We start from the raw sequence: 17,336 nt of genomic DNA, 5'->3' as shown, positions 1-17,336 counted from the left end.
GTAAAAACAGAAGTAAAAATAACAGACGATTTACGCCCATTGTATTTAATCAAGGAAATGACACACCGTTGACATATACCCCATTCAATACAAACAATACATGGACAAACATTTAGTTAATTAATTAATTAGTTGAATGAAATGAAACGTCTATGACGTAGCTATATGGCTGCATGTTTGGAGTGTTTCACTTTGGATTATTATTTTAGACATTTGTCCACAAAATACCTACTAATTTAGAGTGTAACTGTCTCGTGATTGAAAATAATTAATAAATCTCACCAAGTTTTCATAGTAATTCACATGTATATATATTTTTGAAATCCATCATCATATGATTTGTTCGTTTATGTTATCTGATTATTTGTCGCTATTTCTTGGATTTTCATTTGACTACTTTTATCTCTTCCGATTTGGTATTTTGTGCCTTAGTATCTCAAATTTGTAATGGTGGAGTATTTTTGACCAACATTGTGATTTGTGAAGTACATTGGATTGTCTCAAAAGGCGTGAAAAGTCGCAAAATATATGCTAAGTTTATTTCAAGGGAATTTACTTATTCATCTCGAACAATGATTAAGAAATACTCCAAATGTATCTCTAAAAGTAATTAACATATTTTCTAAAATATTTAAAAACACAAATTTTCAATTAGTAACAAAATGGACAAAGTTCAAAAATTTGATCCACAGAATTCTGATTTATGAGTCAAATTTCCTACTCAGGTGAAAAAATATTTTTGCATGTTTATTTTCATTACGGACCAATTCCATAAAACAAATAATTACTGAAACAATTTATAAATATATCAAAAATTAAATTGTTTGAACTAGACATATAAATCAGATTTGCGTTAGCGGGTCAATTGTTTAACTTTCAACATTAAGTGCCTAATAACAGCATAAAGTTTACGATCAAGTTATAAAGATTGCTTATAATTTCATTATATAGGTAAATGGAAGACCTCTATAAAACTAATTTTAATATACAACGCTTGATAAGTTTAGTGGAATCAACGGTTGATCTAGGTAACAACTCTTCATAAAATACCAAATTGCCATGGTAACAACTCTTCATAAAATATACTAAAGGCCAAATTGCCATGGTAACAACTCTTCATAAAATATACTAAAGCAAAAATTAGATTAAATTTTGATTAAGATTAACTTTAAATTTAGTAATAAAATCATAAAATTTAGATTTGTTCTTAGTATCCAACGATAAAAAAATACAGTCACCTTCATATAAATATATAATATTAATTATATTTTCAACCAAACAAAGATAATTCGTTTATGGTGACTTCATTGAACTTGGCATTACTTAAAGCAGTTCATTTACCATAACACACAAAATTCCAAAATTGATCAATAATAGAAAATAATACTATAAAATTATTAATTAAAACTGACAAAAACTTTTTATCTCAATATCATGAGTTTTTTAGTTCATATATCAAAAAGGGATATTGCATGTGACAAGTTGCCGTTTATGCGTTTATAAAATGAAACTACGTGTTTTGTGGTGCTATAAAACATTTCCCGCAATTGTTGAACTTTTTAGAATTTTCATTAAATTACTCCGAAACTTATATCAGTACGTGTTATTTATTGTGCTAAAATGTGAATTAATATTTATAAGCCGAGTATGATTTCTTTTGTGAAGTTTTTTACTATTTAAAACGGTTGAATGGCAATTTGTAAGAACATCCGCATCCCTGTCTCTTATCCGTCTCTTAACCGTTTCATCTCTTCACTATTCATGGGCCCCACGGTACTTTTCACCTCATCTCTTAACTAAGAGACACTTGTCCCTCCATCTCTTAACCATCTCATCCCTTAACTATTCATTCAATTTCATTTTTTATTTTTATTTCCAACAAATTCAATTAATATTTAATTGAAATATTAAATTAATACTAATAATTCATTAAATCATTAAAAACCACAAAAATTACAACATCCGAAAATACGAAAAATACATAATTGAAATCTTATGGAGTATTTTTAATTTTAATTTTAATTTTTTAATTTTCGATTTTTATTACAATATTGAAAAATACAAAAATTAAAAATTACAATATTTTAATTTATTTTATTTTCGAAATTTGCTGATTTTTTAAAAAAAACATTTTTTTTTTAAACGGATATAAACGACGCCCACTCGCGGGGCGAGTGGGCGTCACGCACGAACCGGAGCACGCCACGTCGCCAAGGCACGTGGCGAGCTGTCTCGAGGCCGGCCTCTTCCGCGCGTGACACTCGACGAGATGTCCTGTCTCATCGAGACGAGATGGAGGCCGCATCACCGTCTCGATGCGGTCTCGTCTCTTCAAGACGAGATAGAGCCCGCATCGAGACGCGATGCGGATGCTCTAATTAATTAGTACTATTTGTTTACTAAATTTTACCGCATTATTTTTAATGTTCAATGATATGTTATTCAAATTATTACTTGCACGATGTACTGGTTTGTATGCAAGGTCGACTGTTGTCTTTTCTCCTTTAAAGATATGGAGTACAATTGTAGGATTACGATCGATTCAGATTTTTCAGCTTAATTCAAAATTGAGATGCATTATCAGTCACTCATTTTTATTAATTGAGTGGTCTAAAATTTGCCACATGAAAAATAATTTTAAATTAATTAATTGTGAAATAGCAGAATGGTAATTTCATGGTATATTTTATTCAATAAACATTTTTTAATCTTAATTTTTTTTAAAAAAAATTTAATTATTTTTTTAAAAAAAAATTAATTATTTTTTATTTTTTACTTTTTCTTTGTCAACTACGTATACAATTCATGTCAACTACGCACATATAAGAGCATCCGCAGCGAGACGCCGCTATGGGTGCTCCGTCTCGTTGTTTAGCTCGGGGGGGAAGGGGTGGGACGCGGGCTGTCTCGCCACGCGCGTCGGCCACGTGGCGAGCAGCGGTTGGGGCGTGACGGTCACTCGCCGGCTATGCGAGTGGGCGTCGCTTTTAGGCTCTTTTTAGTTTTTTTTTTTTAAATCTGAATAATAATAAAAAAAAAGTTGATCATTTTTTTTCAACTGTTTTTTTTTTATTTTTAATTTTTTTTCTATTTTTTCACTACACTCTCACAAACACTATCATATCATCTTTTTTTAGGGTTTTAATTATGTATTTTTTAATTTTTTAGGATTTTAAACTGTAATTTTATTTTATTTAATGAAGTGTGTTTTTTATTAATTGAATTTGTCGAAAATAAAAATAAAAAATGAAATTGAATGAATAGTTAAAGGATAAGATGGTTAAGAGATGGGGTAAAAAGTGCAGTGGGACCGATGAATAGTTACGGGATGAGACGGTTAAGAGACGTATTGAGACACAGATGCGGATGGTCTAAAGTCACATATACAATTCATGTCAACTACACACATATAATGTCAACTATGTGTACAATCCATGTTAAATACATACACAAATCATGTCAACTATACACATATAATGTCAACTATAAGTTATTGACATTTGATGTGCAGACTATTGACGATAATACCCCGAATTGACATAATCTACTTGCAGTTGATATTTCAAAAATAATATTATTGATGAGTGGCTAAAAATGCATCTCACTTCTCAATTAAGCTAAAAAATCTGAACCTGACCAGACCCTAGAATTGAAATAATTAGTCTCCGAATGGGAATTGAATACAATGAATACGACGATTGGTCCATACTTGTTGTTTATCTATTAACAACCATTTGCACATGGGGATGTATTAATCAAGTTACCACCAAAATTGGTCTACCAAACCAGTTTTCCACAAAAATATATTTTTCTATTTTGATCTTCACCTTGTGTACGTAGATGGGACATATGACTTCTAATATTCCGGTTAATTCATTATTCATAATTGTGGACATTTAAGTAATAAACCTTTTTATGAATAAAAATGGTTTCAATTCAAATTTCAAGCTTATTCCACCTCAGTCCAGATTGAAAGTATATCGAGTGAAGTCGAGTATATGAACGATTGCGTTTGTTGCATGTTGTACATTTTTCTGAACACAATTTAAACTTACAAGCATTAAAGTTTTGAAGGATCTTAAACAGTTTCGAGATATACTGTACTGTATAGTATATAGGATAGCGTTTTGCTAAATTTTCTTAAACTGCTTACTTGCTAACTCATCAACGTAGGGGGCGTTCGGTTGGCAAGATTAAATCTCATAATTAAAATATGTATTATGTTTGGTTCATAAGATTGAACCATCCAACTTAATCCTAGATGGATAGTCTCATGATAATTAGTCATAGCCTCCTCCCTCCAACTAAAATAATCTTACAACTTAATCCTCGATGGATAGTCTCATGATTATTAGTCATGGCAATCGAACGCCACCGTAGTGTATTAAATGTCAACATGATCACATTAAAATGTCAACATATATTTGTGTTGACATTTTAATAAACTGTGTTGACATTTAAATATCAATGTCAACATAATGTATTAAAATATCAATTTAAGTTTATGTTATCATTTCAGTATCATCATGTTTTAATACATTGCATTGAGGAGTTCGCAAGTTAACAACTTAAGAAAAGTTAGTAGCGAATCACACTCCCTATATATATTGATTCAAAAATATTCATTCTGAGGGTCATGATCCCCTAAATTCATCCTTAATCCATTCATACCATTTTACAATTAATTCATATTTATTTCTAATTATTTTAACGCAAAAGTTGTACATTAAAGCTAAGGTAGTTTTGGTATATATCTAGAATAAAATTGCCAATGTTATTATATTAGTATATTTTTTGTATTGAATAAAAGGCTCGAGCCACCAACATCGGTGACCAAAAAAGTTTCAACATGATAGTGTGATTTAATTAAAAAAATTTGGAAGATAAATCAAATTTCTTGATTTGAATATAAGTATTTATGATGTCATTAGATTTCTCATAAAATTACATTTAATTTGATAAACACTTATGAGAAAAAAAATGCAAATGAGAGAGTTATGCGAATTCTTTTTTTGAGATATTTTTGAAAGTGATTACTTTTCAACTAACTATAACCTATAGGAATCACTGATGTATCGAAGAATTCGTTAAACCTTATACGCAGCAGGGGCAAAAGGTAAACTCAACTAGTACTATATTGGATAGTGACTTCAAGATGATTAATTTTTTTTATAAAAGAAATACGATTGCACAAATTTACTACGTCATTGTTAAAAAAGGATATAACAACACATACATGTTTCATAGCATATTTCGACTTTAATTTTGCCAAAGAAATAGTACTAGTAGTAATTAATTAAAAGTCATCGCAAACAAATCAAACAACCCAAAACAAAATTGAGCTTTTAAGCGTTTGATGTAATTGAAGAACAAGTTTCGCAAATTAATCTTGATTAACCATTATAGTATGAGATGAGTGTGGCAGATGAGTTGTCAATTTGTAATAGTAGTAGTTCTATTATTTTGTACAAATCAATTTCGATGACATTTTTTCGTCATGTGCTTCGCCTTAACTTCTTATCTACAAATCTTGTGATTTTTGGACAATATTTGCAGATTTTGATTGGATGCCCCATTTCTGACATTTATGTCCTCCAATTTTTCTTTTTTCTGTTTTCTGTTTCACACCTTCATTGACCAATAATATTAATGGAGATGTGAATATGTCCAACCTAGTGTTGCAAAAATACCTACTAGTCCATATCATGATCCATCTACAACGTGACGAGGCATTTTCTATTTAATTGCACCACACTATATTTGTATCCCTTCATTTTTATATTTACGGATGATAGGTATATTTTCGAAAAGCCCAAAAATCATGCATGTTGTATTTTTGGAATTATTGATATCCTTCTTGATATCTACAATCTCTCTTGCGAGTGCTCTTCGTTAAATGTTTATTTGCATAAAAGAAAGAGTGATCTAGTTTCTGAATTTTGTTGCTTGCACATTCGCAATCCCTATAAAAAAATATTATACTATCATGATAAGTATCTGAATTTTGCACTTTCGTTCATTTATTTTTGCTCTTTTTCAATTTTTTGACTAAAATGCCTATAAAACTATAAGGAGCATTTTGGTATATATTTCCACAATTTAAATAAATACCAGGAATGCTAGAAAGAAGAACAAGGTGGATTGCAGGTGTCGGTGATGTTTTTACATGCTAGTTAAGGATTTCTTTTTTGTGTTTCTAATTTTTTTTACAGTTCATTTATGATAGTATAATCTATGTTATCAAAACAAGTATTATTTTGTTTTTTAATTATACCCGGCAAATAGAGTACTACTAATATTTTTTGATATAATAAACAATAGGTTTGTGTTAAAATGACAACCCCTCTTAAAGTGACACTGTGACACCACTTATATAACAATATTACAAACACTACACAACAATCTATAGATTGTTGTATAGTGTGTCGGATATTGCTGGACAAAAAAAATTGCTGGATAAAGACCAACAAATTGCTGGCCGTCAAATTTTTTATTTTTTTGGCCACGTGGCAGCTTATTATTCGTCCACGTGTACAAATGATTGGCTAGAAATAGTGGTATGATGTTATTTTAAGGGGTGGTGGCATCCTAACATGACCCAAAAACAACATATTCAAACTATGGCAAATTAGGACCTCAAAGTTTAAATAAAATAGAAAATAATAACAATTATCTCAATAAAAGTCTCTAACAACATACCAAGATCAGTATGGAAATGAGTCAATGACAATTACTACTATCCCAATTTATGTAACAATTAGTTCCTATATGCATGCGGATAGCAAGAAAGTGATATTCAAAATCTCAAACGCGTATTGTTCCCGATAAAAATGAAAAGATTGGGCCAACCGATGGCCAATTTACCAACGCGCGAGGTTTACACCGATTTCACAAAATTCTTATACGTTAATTGACAACGTTGCAAGGATTTATAATTCTGCACAATTTATATAAACTGCATAACAGTATAAGATATTAAATCTTTATAACACCATGAAGAGTAGTACTCCTAGTTTTTCAAATTTAGCCATTTTATATTTTGATTTGGCTAACGTAACTGTTGCTTCTATTGATGCTTACTTTATTTTACTGATCTGTGCAAAATAATTAATTCTCATATACTACTAACTTGCTAAATTAACTACATCTATTCAGATTTCCTCCAAAAAAACTGAAAACTTGTTTAAAATTTCACTAATTTTTTATTCATTATTCTATCTTTACAAAAAATTAACGCCGAAGAAAACAATTAGAGCACTCCCAATGGCGACGGCGAAAATCCGACGATTTTTCGCCGGATATCGCCGACTTATCGCCGGCCATTGGGAGGAGTTCGGCGATTTTTCGGCGAAAATCCTACCGATTTTACGCCAAGCGGCGTTTTAACGCCGGGCTATTGCCGGATCATCGCCGGCCACTGTGGGGAGCTGTTCGGCGATTTTTCGGCGATGATCAATTTTTTTTTTCCTCAACGGTCATATTCTAATTTCCACCCCTATAAATATTTCATCCTCTTCCTCCATTCATCACCCACAAACTTCATTCACACAAATTTTCAATCTTTTTTCTCTCCATCTTTATTAAATGAGTTCTGATTCATCGTCTCGTGCTCAGTCCGACGAGGAAATATCACATTCTTCTTCCGAAGAAGAGGTACCTCCCGCTCCCACCGGATGGGATGTAGCGGGTTTCGCCACCAACCCAATCAACAACTATATCTCCCGCTGCATACAAAGCGAGATCGCTCGAATGCAGCAGCCACCCCCCCAACGGCCAATCCGCCGGCGGCGCCGATACATCCCTCGCAACCACACTGGTGCGCACGATCGGCTGTTCGCCGATTATTTCGCGGAGGAACCACGTTATCCGGCAGATGTATTTCGTCGCCGGTTCAGAATGCGCCGCTCCCTCTTCCTGCGCATTGTTAATGCGTTGTCCGCGCGTTACCCCGAGTTCCGGCTCCAGCGAGACGCAGCAGGGAAGCCCGGACTATCGTCCCTACAGAAATGCACTGTTGCCATCCGGCAGTTGGCATACGGAGGGTCCGCCGACATGTTCGATGAGTATCTGCAATGCGGCGAGACGACTGGCAACGAGTGCCTGAAGAATTTCTGTCAGGGCGTGCGAGAGATATTTGGGGAGCACTACCTTCGCTCGCCGGACGCAGCTGACTGCCAGTTCCTACTAGATTGGCACTGGAGGACCCACGGCTTTCCGGGGATGCTCGGCAGCATCGACTGTATGCACTGGCAGTGGAAGAACTGCCCAACCGCGTGGCGAGGCCAGTTCACTACCGGCTACAAAGGTACGCATCCCACCATCATTCTTGAAGCCGTTGCCGACCAACGACTTTGGATATGGCATGCTTATTTTGGTATAGCCGGGTCGAACAACGACCTAAATGTTCTCAATTCGTCGCCCCTTTTCAACGAGCGGATCAACGGGTTAGGCCCCTCCATCGAATTCACGGCCAATGGCAATGTGCATAACATGGGGTACTACCTGGCTGACGGCATCTATCCGCAATGGCCCGTGTTTCTGAAGACAATCAGATGCCCACTCAGAGATAGAAGAAGGTATTTTGCCCGAGCGCAAGAGTCTGCGCGCAAGGATGTGGAGAGGGCATTTGGGGTGCTCCAATCGCGATTTGCACTGGTAAAAGGCCCGACGCGCTTTTTCTACCAGGGGGATATTGCCGATATCATGTATGCGTGCATCATCATGCATAACATGATCATCGATGATGAACACGAAGGCGTCCTCGACGTCACCAACGACCCAAGTGTTGCATCATCGAGTCACGGTGTCTCAACCGAGTCCGCCCGCCAGGGTGTACCGCACAACGAACATGAACGGTTCCAGGCGTTCATGGACATACTCCAGAAGGAGGCCCATCAAGCACTACAACACGATATCATCGAAGAATTGTGGGCAAATAGAAACCGCGCCCACCGCCCTTGAATTTTTTTTTCTTTGAATTTTTTTTTTGATTTTTTTTTTCCATTCGTGTACTTTTTTTTTTTTTTTTTAATTTTCTTCGTTGTAATGTGTACCCGTGTTTAATACAACGAACTTTATTACTATTATTTATTTTATCTTATAAATTAAATAAGCTAGCTTTATTATATATAAAAATAAAACAATTAAATTAGTGATGATGTAAAAATGAAATGTTGAGTTAGGGAGAAATAAGGGAGAAATAAGGGAGAAACCATTGCAGAGGTTGGCTAAAAGTTGGCTAAAAACTGGGGATAAGTTTTGGTGCTGATGTGGCGCTGATGTGGCAGGAGTTAGGGAGAGAAATAAGGGAGTTTATCCCCAAACCATTGGGAGTGCTCATAGTCCGCAAATCACAAATAAGAAAACATAATTTGGACAATCTGTGTGACTTTGAAAAAAGTGTCTCACTTTATAATAAATACTCCCTCCGTCCATGATTAAGAGTCCCATTTCTAAATGGTGCGGGTTTTAAGAAATGTTAAGAAAAATGGGTGGAAAAAAGTTAGTGGAATAGGGGTCCCACTTGTATATATTAGTTTTAAATGATATGTGAGTGGAATGAGTTAGTGGAATGTGGGGTCTATTTACCATTTATGGTAATTATGAACCGGGACTCTTATTCGTGGACGAACCAAAATGGAAAAACGGGACTCTTATTCGGACGGAGGGAGTAGATGGTGACAGAGTTCTATAATACATTTGACTGCCATCTTAGTCGTCACATTAATACAAACTTCTGTTTTTGGAAAAATGGTCTCTGCCACCATACAGAATTAAAGCTAAGGGGGCCCGACACTTACTCAACATGATTAATTTTTTCAACACAAATCTTTTTTGAGGAGAAACGTACATGCTTTGAATATTATATCAAATTATCAATTTATTAAAGTTCAGACATTTATTGAAACATCATTTAAGGAAGCTAGTACTATCATCCAAAAATTAGTTTATATTCATGCCAATGTTCTTATTGTGTGCGTCTTATATAATTCAAATAAATTGACGCGTGTCGCATTCTCTTAATAGTTAAGTCTAGTATATTTACTAGACATTAAATCAATTAGAAAGCATAACTTTTGAAAATAATGTGAAATTCTTTTTCATCATTATCAATTGAAATAGCCGTTCTACCTTTTGCAGAGAAATTCGGTCTTCTTGAAAGATGTCATAGTTTTGGAAAACCCAATCTGAACTAAATCTTTCTTGTATCAAAAAAAATAAAAGAAAATCTACTCAAATCTCAAGAGTGAGATACAGCTAAATAGCTTGGAAATTTTCAAGAATTTCTACTCAAGACTTGTCGAATAAAAAAAAAGTTTTTTTTGTCTTTTCTCCTCCACTTAAGTATGTTTAGCAAACCAAATTAATGCATTAATGATAAAAGCTAGCTAATTGATAACCTATTCTTGATTTAGGTTACATGAAACCTTTAAATAACAATTTGGAGTGGAGAAGGAAAAAAAATAATTATGCCACTTATTAGGGGTGAGATTTTTGGTAAAAGGGGACCGTTTTGTTTAGGTTGTTTCGCATGCACACTCACTTTGTTAAATTATGTCTGGTCTTCCACTTTAAGCAATCCCCGTAACTAATCCAGTTTTTCACACTCTTTTACTTTTTTGTTCCTATATTTGTTATTTTCCAATCAATCATAGTGCATCACACATTATCCCACCATTTTCAAACAATTCTACTTTGTGCTGATTATTAGATGTATTGCACCTCTTTTCATGCCAAATATTTTAACAATTCTATACATCATTCCTATAGGAAAATACACAGCGATATATATAGATCAAATATGTAGACATGGCCAATATTATTTTCATACCCTCAATTCGGAAATGAAGGACAAAAGTAAAAGGGAACATGAAAAGGCATTGTAATTGTCTCTAAAATAAGATTGAGTTTTGTAATCATGGCAGATATTGGAGTAGTATAATTGATGTTCCTAACCAAATTGTGTTGAGTAAACAAGGACCAGAACTCCCTTCTTTAACTTTTGCTTTTGAATGTGCAGCATGCCTGTGACTACTTTAGAAGATACTGGAAACCAACTGCAACAACTACCTTTAACTAACTTCTGATATGGACTTGTCCAAATCTGGTGAAAACTCAACCAAAAAAAAAGGACTACTCCAGGCTTCAGCAATCAAGAAAAGTCAAGTTGAGGGATGAAAGAATTATTTGTGATATCCAAAGTATGGAGTGGTACCAATTACCCTATCGATACTTGTTTTCTACTTCTGAGTGCATGATCAATTGGTTCAATCATCGAATAGAGGTGCGCCCATTTCGTTTCCTTTAATACCAACCAAATTAATTTCTCTTATACTCTTAATTGCTATGAATTGAACGTGGCATTTCAGTAGAAATATGCTTCACTTGAAACAAATCGGCAATCAACAATTACAAATAAAGATATAAAATAAAATAAAATGTGCCCAACTCCCAACTAAATGAGCGTTAAAGTTAGAATTCACCTAGCATGGTATCACCAATGACTCAAAACACATTCTAAACAACAAATATGTCCATAAATATTAGTTTGGCCCATCCCACAAATTTGTGAGAGTATACTCTTACAAATTTTATTAGATACGAACGTACATAGCATCAATAAGCCATAATAAAAGTCACCGTAAATAAAACAACAATCAACTTCAACTTCTGCCCCTTGATATACACATTGAAAGAGGCCCGCCACCTTAAACCAAAAAATATACAAACATAATCCTCACACACAATTAAAAAAGCTCACCACCTTCAACAATAAATTTACAAACATAATTCTCACACTTGTTTTCACATCGATAAAAGAAGCCACCAATCTTCAACTTCTGTATACAAGCGGAAACTTGTTTCCATATTCTGTTTGAATCATAATATTTATCTTCACTAAGTAGAAGTATATGGTGGAACAAGAAAACCCACCGTAAGGAAATATGAGCCATAAATGTAATGGCAACCACTACCATTAAAATCTGATAGTAAATCAATAAACAGCCTAGAGAGTCTAATGTCATAAAAATCTGATAAATCATTAAACAGCCCAGGGTCTAATGTCACAGCTTTCATACCGTCGCTAGAATTTTTATTACAAGGACTAACCAGAAAACCTAAAGACGATACAAACCTGCCCGGGACGGATATGTTGCAGGATACAGAGGGTCTGCATAGGATAATCGCTCCCTGTTTGAAACATAAGCATCACGGCTAACAATGTCCTGACGATTCCTTGAATCTGACTCATACCGGAGATCATCCCGCCTATAAGAGTCCCGGAGCTCAACCACTCGGTCATCTCTATAAAAATCACGGCTATCCGATAATGGAGGCCTCCTGTATGAGTTATAAAGCTCAGAATGTGCAGTGTCTCCATATGGAACCTGGCGCTCCAGATACGGAGCTCGTCGATCTCTAAGAGAATCACGTCTTTCTATGTATGGATCTCGCCCATCTCTGTAAGACTCACGTGTCTCTATGTATGGATCCCGTCCATCTCTGTATGGATCACGAGGCTCCAAATATGGAGCTCTTCCTTCTCCGTAAGGATCACGCCTCCTTGGATAAGGGTCCACGCCATCTATATAAGGATCACGGCGTTCTACATGTGAATCTCGGCTGCTACTGTAAGCATAATGACGCTCTAGAGGAGGTTCGTGCCCGTCTCTGTAGCGATCACTACGTTCTATAGGTGGAGCTCGCACACCTCCGTAAGGATCAACATGAATTAGGGGCCGATCATGCCTCTCTCTGTAAGGGCTACGGCGCTCCAAATATGGATCTCGCCTATAAGCATCTGTGCCTAAACCTCTGTCATAGCCATATGAGGAGGGAATCGTAGAAGGCAGTGGTGGTGGAGGACGTCGGCGTGGTGCTGCTGCTGAGCTCATAACCTTCCTCTGACGCTTACGAGGTTGCTCAGGGTGTCTGACCTCCTCCCTCAATGGAAGACGTCTCTTATCACCTGTTTTCTGCCTTCTACTACTCTCTCGGAGTATGGGGCGTTTTTCTGCTTTGAGACTCGCACCCAACTTTTTTGATGGGTGCCCTTTGCTCGAAGCAACAAACAACCTACAGAGTTTCTTGACCTGAGGTGTGCGGCCAAGCTCATTGCATCAGACAGATGCGGATAACAGCAGCATAGTTGGGAATATAACGCTATAGGTTATCCCGTTTAGACATTATTACATAAATGATATTAATATACCTGCTCTGAGTTCAGTTGGCAGTCAAACTTGGTTTTGGTAAAGTAATTCTTCTCGATAATCTTCTTGAACTTCTCCTCAGGCAATGGTAAGCAATTTTCCAAAACTTTGAAGCGAACCTAATAGTAATCAGTCTCTAGTCAAAAGCAATATTCAACATATCTATCTGGGAGATTTTCCATTTCACGTTCTCTATAAACAGAACAGCAGATTCACTAAGAACTACTATTTTGCTACGTATTCGCTATGTCAACTAAGCAGCAATTATAAAAAATAAAAAGAAAAGACCTTGTACACTCTAAACACTATTGGAACAAAATATCTGATATGAATCTAGCGAGGACCCTATGACCCGGTGTTTGCTACGGTAACTGAAAAGCTCTGTTTGGGGTAAGGGCAGTAGGCCTTATAATAAGCTTTAATATTATAATTTGCTTCATGCTAGTTTAACTTTTAAACTGACTGGTATGAATGGATTACTTAAGTTCCAGCACGTAATAAATCATTCTCGCAAATATCGAAGTAATAGGAGAACTTCAGATATCTCCACATACGAATATTTATGCTTGTGTTCTTACCATTCTTCAGTTTCATCAACAAACACTTCTTCGGACATAATTTCCATAACCCACATGTTGAACCAAATTGCTCCATGTCATATCTTTTATATTCAGAGGTTTTCCAGACTTTTTTTTGTGTACATGATGATGGAGCATTGATACATCTAATCACATGTTTATGTTTAATAAAAAATCTGTCAATTGATTTCAGTGATTTTCTTGTCCTATACCTACGTTATTTAATCATTACTGTATACCAATGTTACAACCTATTGGTCTTCATAAAAAAAAATAAGTGTAATTATAATCTCAACAACAAACAGAAGTTCTTTACTTTATCCCGTCACTGAAATTTGAAAAAGAGTCCCTGATAGTACTAAATGAAGGCCCAAACTAGGTAGGGAAGAAGGTGAATTACCTACAGCTACTAAAATAAGCTCGGAATTTCATCTTCAAGAAAGATAAGAACAGGTTATTGGTCTACTAAAGCTTCACATAATCTTACTAGGAAATGTACATGGCACTCTCAATTAAACATAGATGTTTTCAAATTATGCTTCACACTATCAAGCAATGCCAAGTACTACCTCCGTCCCGCATTAACTGACACATTTACTTTTCTACACTCGTTTTGTAAAATGAAAATAAATAGTAAAAGTGGAAAAATAGTAAAGTAAGAGAGAGAATAATTTAAAGAAGAGTCTTCTCTACCTTATTCTCTCTTATTTTACTATTTCTCGAGTTTAACTATTTATTATCATTTTTAAAACGAGTGCAGAAAAAAAGTAATTGTGACAATTAATGCGGGACGGAGGTAGTATATTAAAGTAAATTCTTTCATCGTAAACTCATCTCTAAAACATACTCCAAAAGACAATGATCAATTGATCATGGTCATGAAAACTTCACACAAGTGTGGCAATCAGAGGTTTAAAAAAGGTGTACTGCATAAAAGATTATCTGAGCTTTTCAATTTTTAAGGATGATTTTCCTTTCAGAGATTGCACTTCAACTTATACCAACTTGCCTAACTGTCTGAACCTGCACTGAATAAATTATCTACAAGCAAAGAATGTAAGTATATCATAGCATAGGTTGTAAGAAGTAACTAAAACTCAAACAAACCTGAGATGGAAATTGTGATTTGAAGGCATTAGGTTTGATATTGTAACCCCCGGGTCCTGCAGCTTTGTAGATTCCATACATCAATTTCAGATCAGTGTCATATAGAAAGAGTCGCATCCCAGTATAAATCTTTTCAACAATATCTTTCTTGTTTTCTGGGAGACCAAAAACCCTATGCTGATAGCAGTCTTTCTTTGTCCCTGAACTGCACATAAAAATCATTCCCATGCTTTCAACTCTCTTCTTCACCTTTCCCTTGCGTGATGACTCTGGCTTATCTTCAGAATCCACTTTTATCAACCTGCCTGCTTGTTCCTTTTTCTTTCTGCTACTTCCATTTGACTTCTTGATGTTCTTCAAACTGGATTTTGATTCATCCTTTTTAGAATCCCTTCCATCTTCTTTTACCTTGGCATCCCTTCCATCCTCTTTTACCTTGGCGCTCCTTGCATCTTGTTCATCATTACCTTTTTTTTCTTGACTATTTTCTTTGCCCTTTTTTTCTTTTACTGCTTCTTCCTCACTCACTTCATCTTCTTCTGTTGCCTCTTCCTCACTAACTTCATCACCCTCGTCATCCTCATCTGTAGCCTCTTCCTCACTAACCTCGTACTCGTCAAGAACTCTGTCTTCACTGTCGTGCTCAAAAGCTTCATCCTCATCCCCCCACAGCATATCTTCACGATCATCTATTTCATCATCTTCAAAAGCATTTTCACCCAGTTCTGCCTTATTTTGTCCATCTGGTTCTGCCTTATTTTCTCCATCTGATTCTGCCTCTGGCGTATTTGGATGTTCATTGTCTACTTGTGTCACTTTTTCACCTTCTTCTCCAGGTATCTCACTGAAATTCTCATTGCTTGCCTTGTCAGTAAGCAGGTCTTTATTTTCATCCAATTGAGCATCCTCCTTGGGCTCTATCGCATCCACTGTCGGCGAAGCAGAATGTGTCTCGGCTGGACCGTTTTCAGCAGCTTTGTTCTCCTCAAGGGTCACATCGGAGCTTGCACTCTTTTTCCTGCCTCTGGTAGCCACCATTTTCAACCTTTATGATTCAGAAGCACATGTCAGACCTATCCCATGAACAAAAAATTGAGAGGGAGAAAAATAATGATACCAGATTCACATGTAGTGGTGAGCATTGCTCGACCAAACCAACTGACAGTAAAAATACTAACAGACCGAAACTGAATTCAATCAATTATTTGCTACAACAAGGAGAATCAACCAGAATACGCCAGATGCGTTTCAAAATACATACAGAATATTCATTAAGTTACGAGACAAAAAACAGCCAATTTGAGTAAATGCTAAAAAAAGACCTAATTTTGCAGCGCCCTAGAGATACCTAACAATGCTTATCTGCCAATTGAAAAGACTTAATTAAAATATGAAGAAGAAGGAGAAGAAGATAAGCCATATTGAAAAGCGAAGTGCTTGTAGATCCAATTTTTATGCTTTAACAGATTTAACCCTAAAGCTGTAATTTTCAGGAAATAGGTACACAATGTAAAACAGTAAATCTCACAGTCTGCGTGTGGCGACTCCGTGCTGGGCGAGAGGCGAGATCGGCGGCAATTCAGTCGTCGGGAAGGTAAACAGCTGAGGGCGAGATGCCTGGGTGTGCGTAAGCGTACCTCAATAAATTGGTAATTGACGACTGAGAAAGATGCTAGAGTCAAGGATAAGAAATCGGAATTTCAATTAAGGACCCTTTTGTTCGTGTCACAAAAGATAACCTCAGCTTTAGTTATTAGATTCTTCTGTTTGTTTAGTTATATAAATATGAGAAAAATAATAAATTTCACATATTAAAAGCCTTCTTACAATCATTTGTATATAAGGTAATTAAGACTCAATTAATTGTGGTTATTACATTTTAATTAGGTGATTAAGACTCAATTAAGGTTTAATTGTTAGTGTGAGAGCCTACATTGGGCAGTAACAGAAGCAAGACAGCTCCGGGGTCGTTGTTGGAGATACACGAGCAAGAAGAAGAAGAGATAGTAGGAGAGTTTGAGACGACGACAGTAGATGAAGACCAGCCGAGCGTGGCAGTGAGAAGACAGCGGCCTCGCCGTAATACTCGCCCGCCGAAGAGGTTTCAAAATTATGTAGCCGTTAGATTGTAGTTTGTTCCTTGCTTGGCAAGTACAATTGTTTAATTTCTTATGTAGTATTTAAACATTCAGTGTCCGTGTATCTATAAGCTTCTTTTCGAATTTTCTTTGTTGATTCTTTTCCAGATTGCAAAAGAAAGTCGAATCAACCCTATGGTCCTTAGTCTATGAATAGAACACTTGTTATTTTTCCACAAGCAATAACAAAAACCCTATTTCCTTTACGCATTTTTATTCTCACAAACCCTAGTATCGGTTTGATCGACGGGAACAATCCCACGACTGCCACTTCTTGGCCAACGAGCGCTATACTGTCGCCA

General features: G+C 35.7%; 1 protein-coding gene across 3 annotated transcripts; it reads right to left on the bottom strand.

Moving 5' to 3' along the window:
• Nucleotides 1–12,020: 12,020 nt before the first annotated feature.
• LOC125190948 (uncharacterized) lies at nt 12,021–16,631 on the bottom strand. Of its 3 annotated transcripts, none has more exons than XM_089058923.1 (4): nt 16,425–16,631; nt 14,897–15,969; nt 13,214–13,330; nt 12,021–13,094 (listed from the first exon to the last, which is right to left on the bottom strand). In XM_089058923.1, exons 2-4 carry the CDS (start codon nt 15,932–15,934, stop codon nt 12,120–12,122), a joined length of 2,130 nt encoding a protein of 709 aa, XP_088915049.1. In that variant the 5' UTR covers nt 15,935–15,969; nt 16,425–16,631; the 3' UTR covers nt 12,021–12,119. The 3 variants fall into 3 exon arrangements, with proteins under 3 accessions (XP_088915049.1, XP_088915048.1, XP_088915050.1); XM_089058922.1 differs by having other exon boundaries at nt 14,897–15,941; nt 16,425–16,630; XM_089058924.1 differs by lacking the exon at nt 16,425–16,631 and adding an exon at nt 16,014–16,269 and having other exon boundaries at nt 14,897–15,941.
• Between the last annotated feature and the right edge of the window lie 705 nt (nt 16,632–17,336).

The sequence above is a fragment of the Salvia hispanica genome, chromosome 5 (assembly GCF_029641045.1).
Source record: "Salvia hispanica isolate PSC_SH4W2 chromosome 5, Shi_PSC_v1, whole genome shotgun sequence".
In the NCBI taxonomy this organism is placed as follows: Eukaryota; Viridiplantae; Streptophyta; class Magnoliopsida; order Lamiales; family Lamiaceae; genus Salvia; species Salvia hispanica.
This window is presented reverse-complemented; position numbering and strand designations above follow the sequence as displayed.